The following is a 12,961-nucleotide window of genomic DNA, read 5'->3' as shown; positions in this document are numbered from 1 at the left end:
TACTCGCCCTGACTTAGCATTTGTTACCGGTTTGCTTGACAGATATCAGAGTAATCCAGGATTAGAACACTGAAAATTAGTAAAGAAAGTTTTGCGTTACCTGCAAGGTACAAAGGGTCTCATGCTAACGTATAGAAGATCTGATTCCCTGCACATAGAGGGGTATACAGATTCTGATTATGCGGGAAATGACAGAAAGTCCACGTCAGGATACATATTCACTCTCGCAGGAGGAGCTATATCGTAGAAAAGCTCAAAGCAAACCGTCACTACATCATCCATAATGTATGCCGAATTTGTAGCATGTTATAAGGCCACAGGATAGGTGAATTGGCTGAAGAAATTCATGGCCGGGTTGAAAGTGGTACTGCGATAATAATCCAACAATATGTTATGCTCACAACAATAAATCAAGTGGTGCTGCCAAATACATTGACATAAAGTATTATGTTGTGAAAGACAAAGTCCGAGATCATATAATTACTCTTGAGCATATAAGAACAGAAAAGATGCTCGCGGATCCGCTTATAAAAGGCTTACCACCCAGCGTGTTCAGAGAACACTTAGCCGGCATGGGTTTAATGGAAAGTCTATGATTCCTGGACAATAAGAGCCTAGTTGAGAATCTGTTTTAAAACAGAGAGGTGCATTGTAGCCGTTTAATCTAATGGCAACTGACTATGATGATGAGGCACGCTCTATGCACTGATCTATGATGAAAAGAGAACAAGATAAAGTAAGTTAAGTTTAAATCATATGGTGAGATCAAGGGGGGAATGTTAGATTGATTTGTTCCAATTGGCCTGGGCCCTTGGATCCACGCCCTGATCGGGGGGTGTCCACCCCTACATGGTTGGTGGACCCCCGTCACACTGCGCTATAAAAATATAGGTGGGGGCCGATGGTTGGTGTTCACCGTGCGCAGCCAAAGTTGTCCCACCGACATAACCCTAATCCGATCTAGAGGGTGCGCAGCCAGTGACGGGAAGCTCCATTGCCTCGCCGCCACCGGACTGCGTCACCGGACTTCACTGCTACATTGCCACCGCCTTCATCGACTCAGATCGTACCACCGCCATCGCCATGGATGGCTCCAGCAGCTCCTCCGCCAAGCCATCTGACGGTCAGAGACCACTGCCCCTCTCCCTTCTTCTCCAACTAAATCTCATAGTTCATGTTCTAGGGTTTTTCATCATGTTTATAGTAAGATGTACCCGCTAGATCTACGGCTAAGGTCCTGTGAGGTTTCTATCAAGTGTTGCATGGATAAAAAAATACCTGATTTTTGTTTGCGTTCTCAATCGGGTGTTTTAGGGCCATCGGACGCTCAGGTGTCAGGTACCCTGAAACATCCGAGTGGGGAGTAGACAGAAGGAATAGCATTTTGAAATGCTGCTTTTGTACATATACACAGACGTGTCTGACCGACTGTTCGTTTGACATGAGGCATCATGTCGCCCGCCTCACCTCATCGCCGGAGCGACGCACGAACATACAACGGGCCATCCATTTTGAGAGTGAGCATGGCCCGGTAACCCACGGTGGCGTTGGCATCCCACATCTCAAACCTGAACAGGTAGAGAAGCACAGCCGCGAAGATCTTCATCTGCCTGTACGCGAATTCCTTTCCCAAACAGACGCGAGGGCCCGCCTGCGCAACAAACAAGCAAGAGTTCATCAAGTAAACTGCAGATGGTCCTAAACGAGGTAGACATAACAGGTTGAACGTGATATTTCACCTGGAAAGCTGTGAACTTATAGGGGCTCTCAGGGACGAAGACACCGGCGTCGTCGAGCCACCTCTCCGGCCTGAACTCCTCGGCGTCTGCACCCCACAGGAACTTCATCCTGCCCATTGGGTACGGCTGGTAGTACACCATGTCCCCTTTGTTGACAGCGTAGCCGTCCGGCAACGTGTCGTCCGAAAAGCAATACTTCACATCCTGCAACACCAGCAGCCCCCCAACGAAGTCATCCACCTAATCAATCCGCCGATGACCGACGTGTGGCCCAAAACCAACTAGTGTTCCAGGAAAGTTCTGAGTTCCAAATAACTCACGACGGGAACAGCAGCGTAGAGCCGGAGGGTCTCCGTCAGCGCTGCGTGCAGGTAGTGCATCTTGCTGACGGCGTCGTCGGTCAGGCACGCGACGAGCTCCGGGGCGCCGAGGTCGCCATCGCCCGAGGTGGCGGCGCGCACCTCCTCTGCGATCCTGTCCTGGATGTGCTGGTTCCTGCAGAGCACGTAGAGGAACCACGACAGGGTTCCCGCGGTTGTGTCGCGGCCGGCAACCATGAAGTTGAGGATGATGTCCCGCAGGTACTTGTTGTCGAAGCAGCCGGGATCGCTTTCCCGCTCCAGCAGGAACCTCGACAAGATGTCCTCTTTCTTGGCCTGCCAGAGATCGAGATAAACATCATCGTGTCAGAACACAAAAATGGCAGCCGGAGCGCCAATCGAGCGCCCGAGCATCCCGATGGGCGAGGCAACTGTAGAGAGCTCACGAATTCTTGTTGGTCTCTGCCCATCTGCTCGATCTTCCTGTCGATCACGCCGTACACGAATCCATCGATGGTGCGGATCGATCTCTTCATGGCCGCCTCCGACGAGATGTTGAGGAGCCTCTTGAGCTTCCAGGACAGGTCGAAGAAGCGGTACAAGACCTGCTCGTTGGCGTCGTCGAACGCCCTGGCGAACGCCACCGCGCCCTCGTCGCTGCAGCCGGACAGCACGCCCAGGCTGACCCCGAACCCGACCTTGAAGATGGAGTCCAGCGTCGACCGCATCAACAGGTTCTGCATGTCCAGCTTCTCCCCGGCGGCGGCGGCGGTGGCCACGATGCCCGCGAGCTCCGCGGCCGTGTCGCGGAACACGCCGCTGCTGTAGTCGCGCAGCACCCGCGTGGAGAACTCGTGGCTCGCGGCCTTCCGTTGGTGCCGCCACTTGGCGCCGTCCACGTTGAAGATGCCGTCGCCGAGGAGGTCCTCCAGCACGTCGTGGGTCATCACCCCCTTGCCGTAGTTGGCGAAGTTGGTCTTGAGGATGTATTCCACGTTTGCGGGCTCGACGGTGTAGATGTAGTTGCAGGTCGGGGTGAGCATGCGGAAGGTACGGTACCTGCGGTGGAGCTCAGTTTGGTACTCCAGTAGGCGGCCGAATTTGAATAGCAGGTGCAGAATGGTGCCGGCCACCGGCGGGTAGCTCCGGTTCTTGCCGCTGCCGGCGCGGCGCCGGAGCGTGAGGTATAGCACTAGGAGGAGAGCAATTATCAGGGTGAGCACCGTGAATTGGCTTGACGACAAGTCCATGGTCAGCGGTGAGCGCTTGCGTCTCGGTGCGAGGCGGCCGGGAGCCGTGCGCGTTTGGTTGTGGGCTTGTGGCCCGTGGGGCAGTACTTGTGGGCTTGTGGTCCGTAGGAAAGTGTGGCGCGCCCAATTAAAAAGGCCAAGGATTATGTTGCAAGCTCGATTAAAAATGCCAGATGGATGATTATGTTGCACGATCGATCATAAAATATTTCACGATCGATTAAATAACATTGCACGGTCGATTAAATAATGTTACACGCTCCATAAAAAATGCCAGATGGATGATTATGTTGCACGCTTGATTACATAATATTACCCGATCGATTAAATAACGTTGCACGCTCGATTAGATAATGTTTCACACTCGATTAAAAAAACCAGATGGATGATTAAAAAAATCAGCTGGTGGTGTCTGAAAATAAAATTGAGATCGAAGTCATCGCTGCATAAACAAATATATAAACCAAGGCTCTGATTCGCCTATGAAACTAGGCAAGCAAGGAGGGGAGACCACAGAACCCCACACCAACCAACCAAAATCAAGTGAAAGATGAGGAGGGTAAATTAGTGAAAAACTTTATAGATTGCTAGGATATCAAATTTATTTTTACTCAGACTAGAATATTTTTCTTGTAAAGGTGAAAAGTATTTTGTTTAAGCTCTACAAACAGGAATGTCAAATAAAATCCATTTTCTCTACAGACTTGTTTTTTTAGAACTCCGCAGACTTGCTTTTTTTTAGGGGGCACTGACTTTATTTATTCGTACGATATAAGAATTACAAATTCCATCTAGAGGCTCAAAAACCAAATATGCCTATCTATCGATAAATTTATAGAACTTCTAATTGATATATGGGCGTCGATATTTGACTTCCGTCCTTCAAAGACGAAATCCGCCCTAGTGAAACTCCTTCTATCATTTATCCCCCGGACAATTGGTCCATACCTACCGAACTCCTCGCCCAGTAAACTTCTTACCGCAATGGCATAATCGCTCGCAACTCTGAAAGAGTGCAAACCAAGGTCACTGGCCAGCGCGAGACCTTCACGGCATGTCACTGCCTCCATTGCCTCTAGGTCTGACTGCCCTACCGCCACTAGGACAGACGCCCCCCAGGTAATTGCCGCTGCTTGGCCTGAGTTCTTCGGCATCGTCGCATCGACGTTGATTTTAGCCAAACCACTCGGGGGTCTAACCCAGTGCGACACCTATGGCACCGCTGTCTGTGTCATCGTTGTTCGAGCCCCTAGACTCTCCTACTTAACCTCCTCAAGTTCCCCTATAATCCGCTCAACAAAAGAGTGTGTCAAGAGCGGGCTCTGGAACTGGTTCTCATGGATCGCCAGACGTCGCACATACCATATCACCCACAGGCGGACAAACCACCCGTGTAATATCTGTATGTTTAAGTGAGCTCATGATCTCTGCTAACCAAGCACGGGCATCCGTACAGTGATTCTGGTTCAGGAACACAACAATGCTCTCGTTCTTAAGAGCCCAAACACACTTAGCAAGCTTGCATTCGAGAAGGGCATGCCTCCACGAATCAACTGCTCCGCACAGACCACATCGTACATCCCCGGCCATATTCCGATGGTGAGGCACATCTCCTGTAGGAATAGAATGTCTGGCCAAGCGCCACAAGAAAACCTGAACTTTCGATGGGACATTGGTCCTCCATAGCTCGGTCCATTCTTTCTCCTGTGCACCAACATTAGACCTGCCCGGCCTCCCTCCGGCCCAAGCCACCAGCATCTCCCGACACCTTACTAGCATTCTGTAAGATGAACGCACTAAGAAGACTCCTGATTTTTCATAGTGCCAGGCTCAGTAATCATCTTGTAGACTTGTACTCAATGGAATACTTTCTATCAGGTCTCAGTCCAATGGACTGAGAAAATCTCGCACTGCCTGCATGTTCCAACTCCGGGACGTTTGATCAATTAGCTCGCTCACCACCAGCGGTGAACCCGCTCTCGCTGTCCCATCGGTAGCATCAATCTGTCCCTTGGGATCCATGGCATATCCCATATACGTGTTGAAGTCCCCGATCCGATTCGCCTAATCAAGCCTTGGCGAAAGATCTGAACACCATCAACAATCGCTCGCCGCACCCTTTATGGTGTCCCTCCAACCTCGTCATCTAGCAGATCACTCTCCGGATAATATACTGCCTTCAAAATTCTTGCGCTAAGTGAATCCGGTTCCTCCACCAAACGCCAAGCTTGGCGAGCCAAAAGTGCCAAGTTAAAGAGCTCTATGTTTCAAAAACCCAAACCTCATAAACTTTGGCTTTGACATGTCATCCCATGACACCTAGCATGTTCTCCGTTTACCTTCCTTGCTTCCCCACCAAAAGTCCTGCAAGACGCCATCAATATGCTTGCATAATCCTCCCGGCAGTCTAAAGCATGACATGGAATATGTCGGGATGGCTTGAGCAACTGCCTTAATTAGGACTTCCTTGCCTCCAGCAGATAGGCATTGCTCCATCCTACCCTGCACCTTCTTCGAGAGCTGATCCTTGAGATAGGTGAAAGCGCTGTTCACCGACGTGCCCACATCCGTTGGCATTCCCAACTCCCAAGTACTTTTCACTCAAAGCCTCTTTATGAACATCTAAAATCTCCTTGATCTCATTGCGCGCAACAGCACTGCAGCCTTAGGCAAAGTGAATTGATGATTTGTCTAAGTTCATCCGCTGTCCAGACGCGCTATAGTATAGATTCAAAATACTCATCACTTCCTCCACATTCTCTCTATCAGCTCCGCAGACTTGCTGGGGAGATGGAATTGGTTAACATGGGCCAACTCTGCTGATTAAAAGCCCAATGTAGAGGCAAATCTATGAGGCCTCCACGCTCTCCTCCACTGATTAAAACAGTCCACAAGGCCGAATGCTCCAATTAAAGCCCACTGCGTAGTTGGAGGTAAATATTTGGAAAAAGTCCGCTTTTCCTCCCCTAAACTCCAAAACCGGACAAAACACCTCCCTCAACTTTTAAAATCGTTCATCTTACCTCCCTGGCCCTGTTATAAGCAGTTTTGAAGGCGGTTTTGTCTTTTTCTTTTTTATTTATTTTGGCTAAATATTTGAAAAATCATAGTAAATCACAGAAAAATCATAAAATGAAAAATCCAACTTTGTTGGACTCCACATGAGTAGATTTACACAGTGAACATAGAATATGATATGGTTTAGTATAAAGTTTTTGTTATGGCTTTAGATCTATGCTTTTCTGTAATTAAATGGAATAATTCATAACTGCAGTTTTTATGGTCCAATTATGGTGAAATTTTTATAGTGGGCTAATTATTGTATGCTTAAATTGTAGTAGATGTTGCATCATAAAAATTTTATCACAATTGAACCATAGAAACTACAGCTATAAATTATTCCAATTAATTACATAAAGCATATATCTTTAGCCACAATAAAAACTTTGAACTAAAGTATACCATATTATATGTTCACTGTGTAGATCTACTCATGTGGAGTCCAATAAAATTGAATTTTCTATTTTTAGATTTTTCTATGATTTACTATGATTTTTTAAAGATTCAGCTAAAATAAATAAAAAAGAAAAAGACAAAACTACATTCCAAACTGCTTATAACAGGGCCAGGGAGGTAAGATGAACGATTTTAAAAGTTGAGGGATGTGTTTTGGCCGGTTTTAGAGTTTAGAAAGGAAAAAACGGACTTTCGCGAAAGTTGAGGAGGTAATGTGGACTTTTTTTCCTAAATAATTTAATTTCTATGTAGGTGGCCCAGGAATGGACTGCCCAGACAGAAATAGCTCCGCCCCCGGTCTTCCTTTGTGTCGTTGGCGCGTCTGGCAACGTCAGTCCTCACTGCCACACGATAGTGAAGGAACGAAAGAGCTCCTGATGCACCTGACAAGGTGACACTAGGCGAGCCGGAGTTCTTCCACCCAGGACACGATCAATCAGCGTTCACACTTCACACCACCACTCGGCGGGGACCCGCTCATCGTCCTCGGCGTTCGGCATGTCGGCGGACCGACGGGGTCCGAGAACATGTTGATCTGATGCCACATCTCGTCGTCCTCGGCGTTCGGCCTGTTGGCGGACCGACGGGGATGAGAACATGTTGATCTGACGCCACAACTGTTGTGGGTGCTGGTCCGCATAAAGATGGCGATGGGGACCTGTTTTCCGATTCTCCACGGGGAATTCTTCTATTAGAGGACGGGGATGAAGGAGAATTGATCTTCATGGGGATACATTTGGTAGGAAAGCCTTCTAAGTCGGGGATGGCGGGAACGGGGATGGTTGGCTGGTCCTCGACCCCGATCCTTGCCGACCCGCCCCATGATGTAAGCAAGCACCAGTCAGCCAGGGCGCCAGGGGGTGTTACACCGGTAATCATCTACTAAAATATGTCATAAGCATCATACTTGTGTGTTAATACATGTGGTGAAGTGAGTAGATAATGCATTGCAACTAAAACGATCAACAAAAATACGAAACGAAAGTTGCTCCATGATTCGTACAGTTAACAAGTAGGGGTGTAAACTAATTTTTATTAAGCAAAAATACTATAGAGCATATGTGTGATACTTAAATAAAGTTGAAAGTGCAAACTTTGTAGATGACAATGAAATGCTTGCTATTGAAAAATAATATTGCTTAGTAATATTTTTAATAGCTTAGAAATGCAATTTGAAATAGAGTTCAACTCCAAAGACAGAAACATTCCTAAGGTGAGCAGTGGTGTGACAAAGCCATGTTTGACAAATTATTCTGTGAAATTGAGTTAAGAATGGGTGTTGTCTTGTACCTCTTGTTGATAGCCTAAGGTGACATTTTAGAGCAGTGAAGATGACTCGGTTGTAAATTGAATCATTTAGTTTTTATGGGTGCTATAAAATTCGTGCGCATACTCAGTCTCAGGCCGCCGGGCTCGGGCGCGTGGTCACCACACATGGGCATTCTGCATCGTTGCACACTGGCCGACCGAGGCTGCCTTTGGTCTGGCCACGGCTTGGCCACTCTGGCCGCACCGCTTGCAGCCAGCCATAGGCCGCCGTGCCCCGTCGGCCCTCTTTGTGCCCGACCAACACTGCCACCGCGGTTACCGCTGATGCTATTGCTACCCTCCATGTCGTGCGTTGCGATGCAATTGCGATCGCAGTCGCTGTCGTCGTGCCACTCCCGCACTCACGTCTGCTCGCTGCATCACGCTGCCCCCTCCCTGGCCCGGTTGGGTGACGTCCGCACGTGGCCGTGCATGCCGTCGTCACGCCATTAATGGCGCTACGGCGCGTGGGCCATGGCCTGTCGTGGATGCTCGAGCTTGTCCCACTGTGCTTGGACGTAGGTCCCTCGGCCACGACAACCACACCCTGCCATGGCATACCCCAGCCAAACCACTTACTGCACCCGCCCCTTTTTTCCCTCTGCGCCTCTGCTTTCCGCCGTCGTCGATTCGCGGTCACGGTGAGCCAGAGAGCGAGCACTTCTCATCAATTCCTCGTGCCCACATCTCCGCCTTTACATCCTCTTGCCGACCGCCCCCTCCCCGCCTTGATTGCAGCCAGGCCGAGCTCCCATTTTGGAGCTTTGCTTCCACCACCGTGCCATTAAGGCCCAGCCCACCTCACCGTGGACAGCTTCTACCTTGCCATCTCGAGCAAGACTGACTGCGCCACTAGCCCCGTCTAGAACCCTTCATCGCCATGCTGTAAGGTCGAGATGGCGGACTAGAGGGGGGGCGAATAGTCTTTCCTAAAATTAATCGCGTCGGCTAACCGAAACAAGTGCGGAATTAAAACGATCGGTCTAGCCAAAACTACACCCCTCTATCTATGTTCTCTAGCACCTTCCAAAGATACTAATTAAGCAACAAAGGTGCCGAGCTAGCTAGAGCTCACCTAACCAATTCTAGGAGCAAGGTCACACAAACCTATGCACTATTACTTTAAACAACAAGGGAGCTCCTACACATGCTAGTAAGCAAAAGCACAAAGCCACCTAATGCTCACTAGCAATGCTCTATAACAAGACAACCAATGCTAAATTAGAGAGCGCAAATACTTAGCTACACAAACTAAGCAAAGTGACTAATAAGGTTACACAAACCTAATTAGCCATGCAAGGGAGCTACTTCTATGCTACACAAGCAAGAAGGTAACTAGTAAGCTACACAAGCTAACTAGTTACAAGAGCAACTACACAAGCACAATGTATATGAAAGTAATTACAAGCTTATGTAATGAGGATGCAAACCAACGGGAAGAACAAGGTTGACACGGTGATTTTTCTCCCGAGGTTCACGTGCTTGCCAACACGCTAGTCCCCGTTGTGTCAACCGCTCACTTGGTGGTTCGGCGGCTAATTGGCATCACCCGCCAAGCCCGCACGTCGGGCACCGCAAGAACCTACCTTGAGAGTGAGGATAGCTCAATGACACGCTTTACTAAAGTTGCTCTTCGTGGCTCCCACGGGGCGAGCACAATGCCCCTCACAAAATCACTTCTCCGGAGCGCCGCACAAGCTTCTTGCAGGCTTCGATGGAGACCACCACCAAGCCGTCCTGGAGGTGGCAACCTCCAAGAGTAACAAGCACCACTGGCTTGCAACTCTATCACCTAGTGCCACTCGATGCAACCTCATGATGCAATCACGCTAGAATCGCTCTCTTACACAATCGAATGATCACTATCAAGTATATGTGAGATGGAGGGCTCCCAAGCACTACTACACAAGAGCTCAGCTGCCGGCCCAAGGCCGACCATGGCTTCTATTTATAACCCCACGAACAAATAGAGCCGTTACCCCTTCACTGGGCAAAAGTCGGGACGACCGGACGCTCCGGTCCGATCGACCGGACGCAGCACCGGACGCAACGGTTGTGAATACCGGACATGTCCGGTCACCATACCGGACACGTTCGGTAGCTACCTGACCGCCACGTGTCCCACCGTTGCCACCAACGGCTCTCTGATATGTTCGACCGGACGCACTATTCGAAATGACCGGACGTAGAGCCGCTGTGTCCGGTCGAGTCCAGTAAGCCACCAGGGCCGATCGGACGCGACAGTTAGAAACTGACCGGACGCTGAGCCTCAGCGTCCGGTCAAGTACAGTAAGCACCCACGGACGATCGGACGCGTTCGGTCACTCCGGACCGGACGCGGCCAGCGTCCAATCAACTGTCTCACCGAACACCGATTTTGCTGATTCACACCGGACACGTCCGGTATGTTGACCGAACGCGTCCGGTCGCTGAGTTCATCGTTAATACCGAACGCGTCCGATCACCATACCAGACACGTCCGGTCACTCTGTGACCAGCGCGACTAACTCCTTTTCACTTCTAACTTCTTCACCCTTGCTCAAATGTGCCAACCACCAAGTGTATCACCTTGTGCACATGTGTTAGCATATTTTCACAAACATTTTCAAGGGATTTAGCCACTCGACTTGCCACGCCACTCAATCCTAGCGACGATGCAAAGTTAGATCACTCAAGTGGCACTAGATGACCGATATGCAAACAAGTTTGCCCCTCTTGATAGTATGGCCATTTATCCTAAACCCAGTCATAAACTTCTCTATACACCTATGACCAGTGAAATGAAATACCCTAGGTTATACCTTTGCCTTGCGCATTCCATTCCATCTCCTCTAATGTCGATGCAACACATGCACCAACACGATCAACAATGATATGATCCACTTCATATCATCATGTGATCATATTGGTTCATCGATCTTGACTTCACTTGCTTTTCACCGTTGCCTTCGTCCATCGGCACCTAGTCTTGCTCAAGCTTCACCGCCACGTGGTCCATCGCTCCAAAGCCTCTAACTTGCTCTTCACGCTTGCAATCGGTCCATCAAGCCAAGTATCGTCTTGATCTTCTCCACCTTGATCACATGACTCAATGTCATGTCTCATGTGCAATGAGCTCCTTCATCATCACATGTGTGAGCTTTGCAACATCTCCAAGCCATTTTCACCTTCATGGCATATGTTGCTCACACATATGTACCTGTGGACTAATCACATGTGTATCTCACATAAACATAATTAGTGCACCTAAGTTGTCACTCAATTACCAAAACCACACAAAGACATTTCAATCTCTCCCTTTTTGGTAATTGATGACAACTCTACAAAGATATAGAAATTAAGCTCTTTTAGATTCATGTTGCTTGCCCAAGCAATTTTACCATGTGAAAATGATTTTGGACAAGTACCACAAACCCGAGATGGTAGTATTAGCTCCCCCTACATATGTGCTAGAGTGTTTGATTTGAAGCTCGCACATATGCATAGATTAAAATTGTGGGAGAGTAATTACTACAAAATGATGCTAAGGTGTATAGAATAAACCTTTGAAGCGTGTACCAATCGGAGTTACACCTTTAAGTTCATCCTTAGCACCATGGTTAGCTAGATATCACTTGGACATAAAAGCACTAGATACCTCGTGAGATCAACATTAAAAGCAAGGTACTAGCATTACTTTGAAAAGCATACCAAGTGTCTAGCTATCATCCTATGCATGCTAGTTATCAAATCATCATTCAAGTTCTACAACTAGCATACACCACATAAGCATGCATATTGAATTTTAAAGCTTATGCAATGCAAGCAAGCACATGAATATGCACATATCAAATGCAATCAATCAAAGTTCATGAGCTTGCTCCCCCTACTTGTGTGCTTCTCTTATCTAAGAATTTTGATCCATCTCTTTTCTTCAATGTTGCTCCCTCTTTGTCCATGTCTATGTCCAACCTCTACTTCTTTGAGCTTTTATATCTTATCTCTCCCCCTTGTACAATCTCAATCTCAAAGCTTTCATATCTTTGTATAATCTCTCCTCCTTTGTCATCAATTCCCATAAAAGGTGAGCTTCTCATTGATGCAACGGTATACGTTTGGGGTAGATGGTTGAGGCTTGAATCTTGCATTTTTTATGGACATCACTTAATTGTTGGAATGACACCACTTGTAACTCATACTACTTGTATCTTGTGTAAGGCTTCTTGAGATACCACACATAGGATCTTTGATCTTGATACCAATTTGTGTGACACCTCCCCCTATGTGATAGCATGGGTCATCCATTTGATACACTTGATCTCTTGTAGGTGAGGGATGCATTCTTCATTTGATGATCACTTAAAGTTGAGGATCACTTGTAGAACCATTTTCTTGCATGATTGATATTATGTGTAGATGTGATATCACTTGAAAGAATCTTCTAGTATGGAACCACTTGTTGGATTTTTCTAATAAAAACCATTTCTTGAACATTTGCTATCTTCATGAGTACCACTTATAGGATATCACTTGTGAGTTGATCTAGACATCATTTGTAGATTCTTGATAAAATACTTGAGTCTAGATACCATTTGAAACAAACGAACTAGATATCCATTTGCATTGTTGTCTTGTGCTTATACTCTTATCACTATCATGAGCTTCTATGATTGACTTGAACTAAATTGATTTGCCTAAGCTTTCAAGTCCGGTTTGAACCAATGACAAGCTTCTTCACACCTCTTGCAAGGGTTATCTTGCCAATGTTATACTTGTCACTTGTTAGCAATCCAAATTGAGTCAAGTACTTGGGTTTACTAGCTCATGAACAAATTCATGTACTAACCAC

The 12,961-nt window shown here is 47.6% G+C and overlaps 1 protein-coding gene across 1 annotated transcript; it reads right to left on the bottom strand.

Moving 5' to 3' along the window:
* Nucleotides 1-1,376: 1,376 nt before the first annotated feature.
* Nucleotides 1,377-3,354, bottom strand: LOC136494011 (cytochrome P450 704C1-like). Its single transcript, XM_066490150.1, has 4 exons — nucleotides 2,506-3,354; nucleotides 2,060-2,395; nucleotides 1,740-1,943; nucleotides 1,377-1,651 (listed from the first exon to the last, which is right to left on the bottom strand). The coding sequence occupies exons 1-4, from the start codon at nucleotides 3,307-3,309 to the stop codon at nucleotides 1,469-1,471; spliced, it is 1,527 nt and encodes a 508-aa protein (XP_066346247.1). The 5' UTR covers nucleotides 3,310-3,354; the 3' UTR covers nucleotides 1,377-1,468.
* Between the last annotated feature and the right edge of the window lie 9,607 nt (nucleotides 3,355-12,961).

This window comes from Miscanthus floridulus, chromosome 11, assembly GCF_019320115.1.
Source record: "Miscanthus floridulus cultivar M001 chromosome 11, ASM1932011v1, whole genome shotgun sequence".
NCBI classification, from domain to species: domain Eukaryota; kingdom Viridiplantae; phylum Streptophyta; class Magnoliopsida; order Poales; family Poaceae; genus Miscanthus; species Miscanthus floridulus.
The sequence above is the reverse complement of the archived record's forward strand: the minus strand, read 5'-3'. Positions and strand labels throughout refer to the sequence as shown.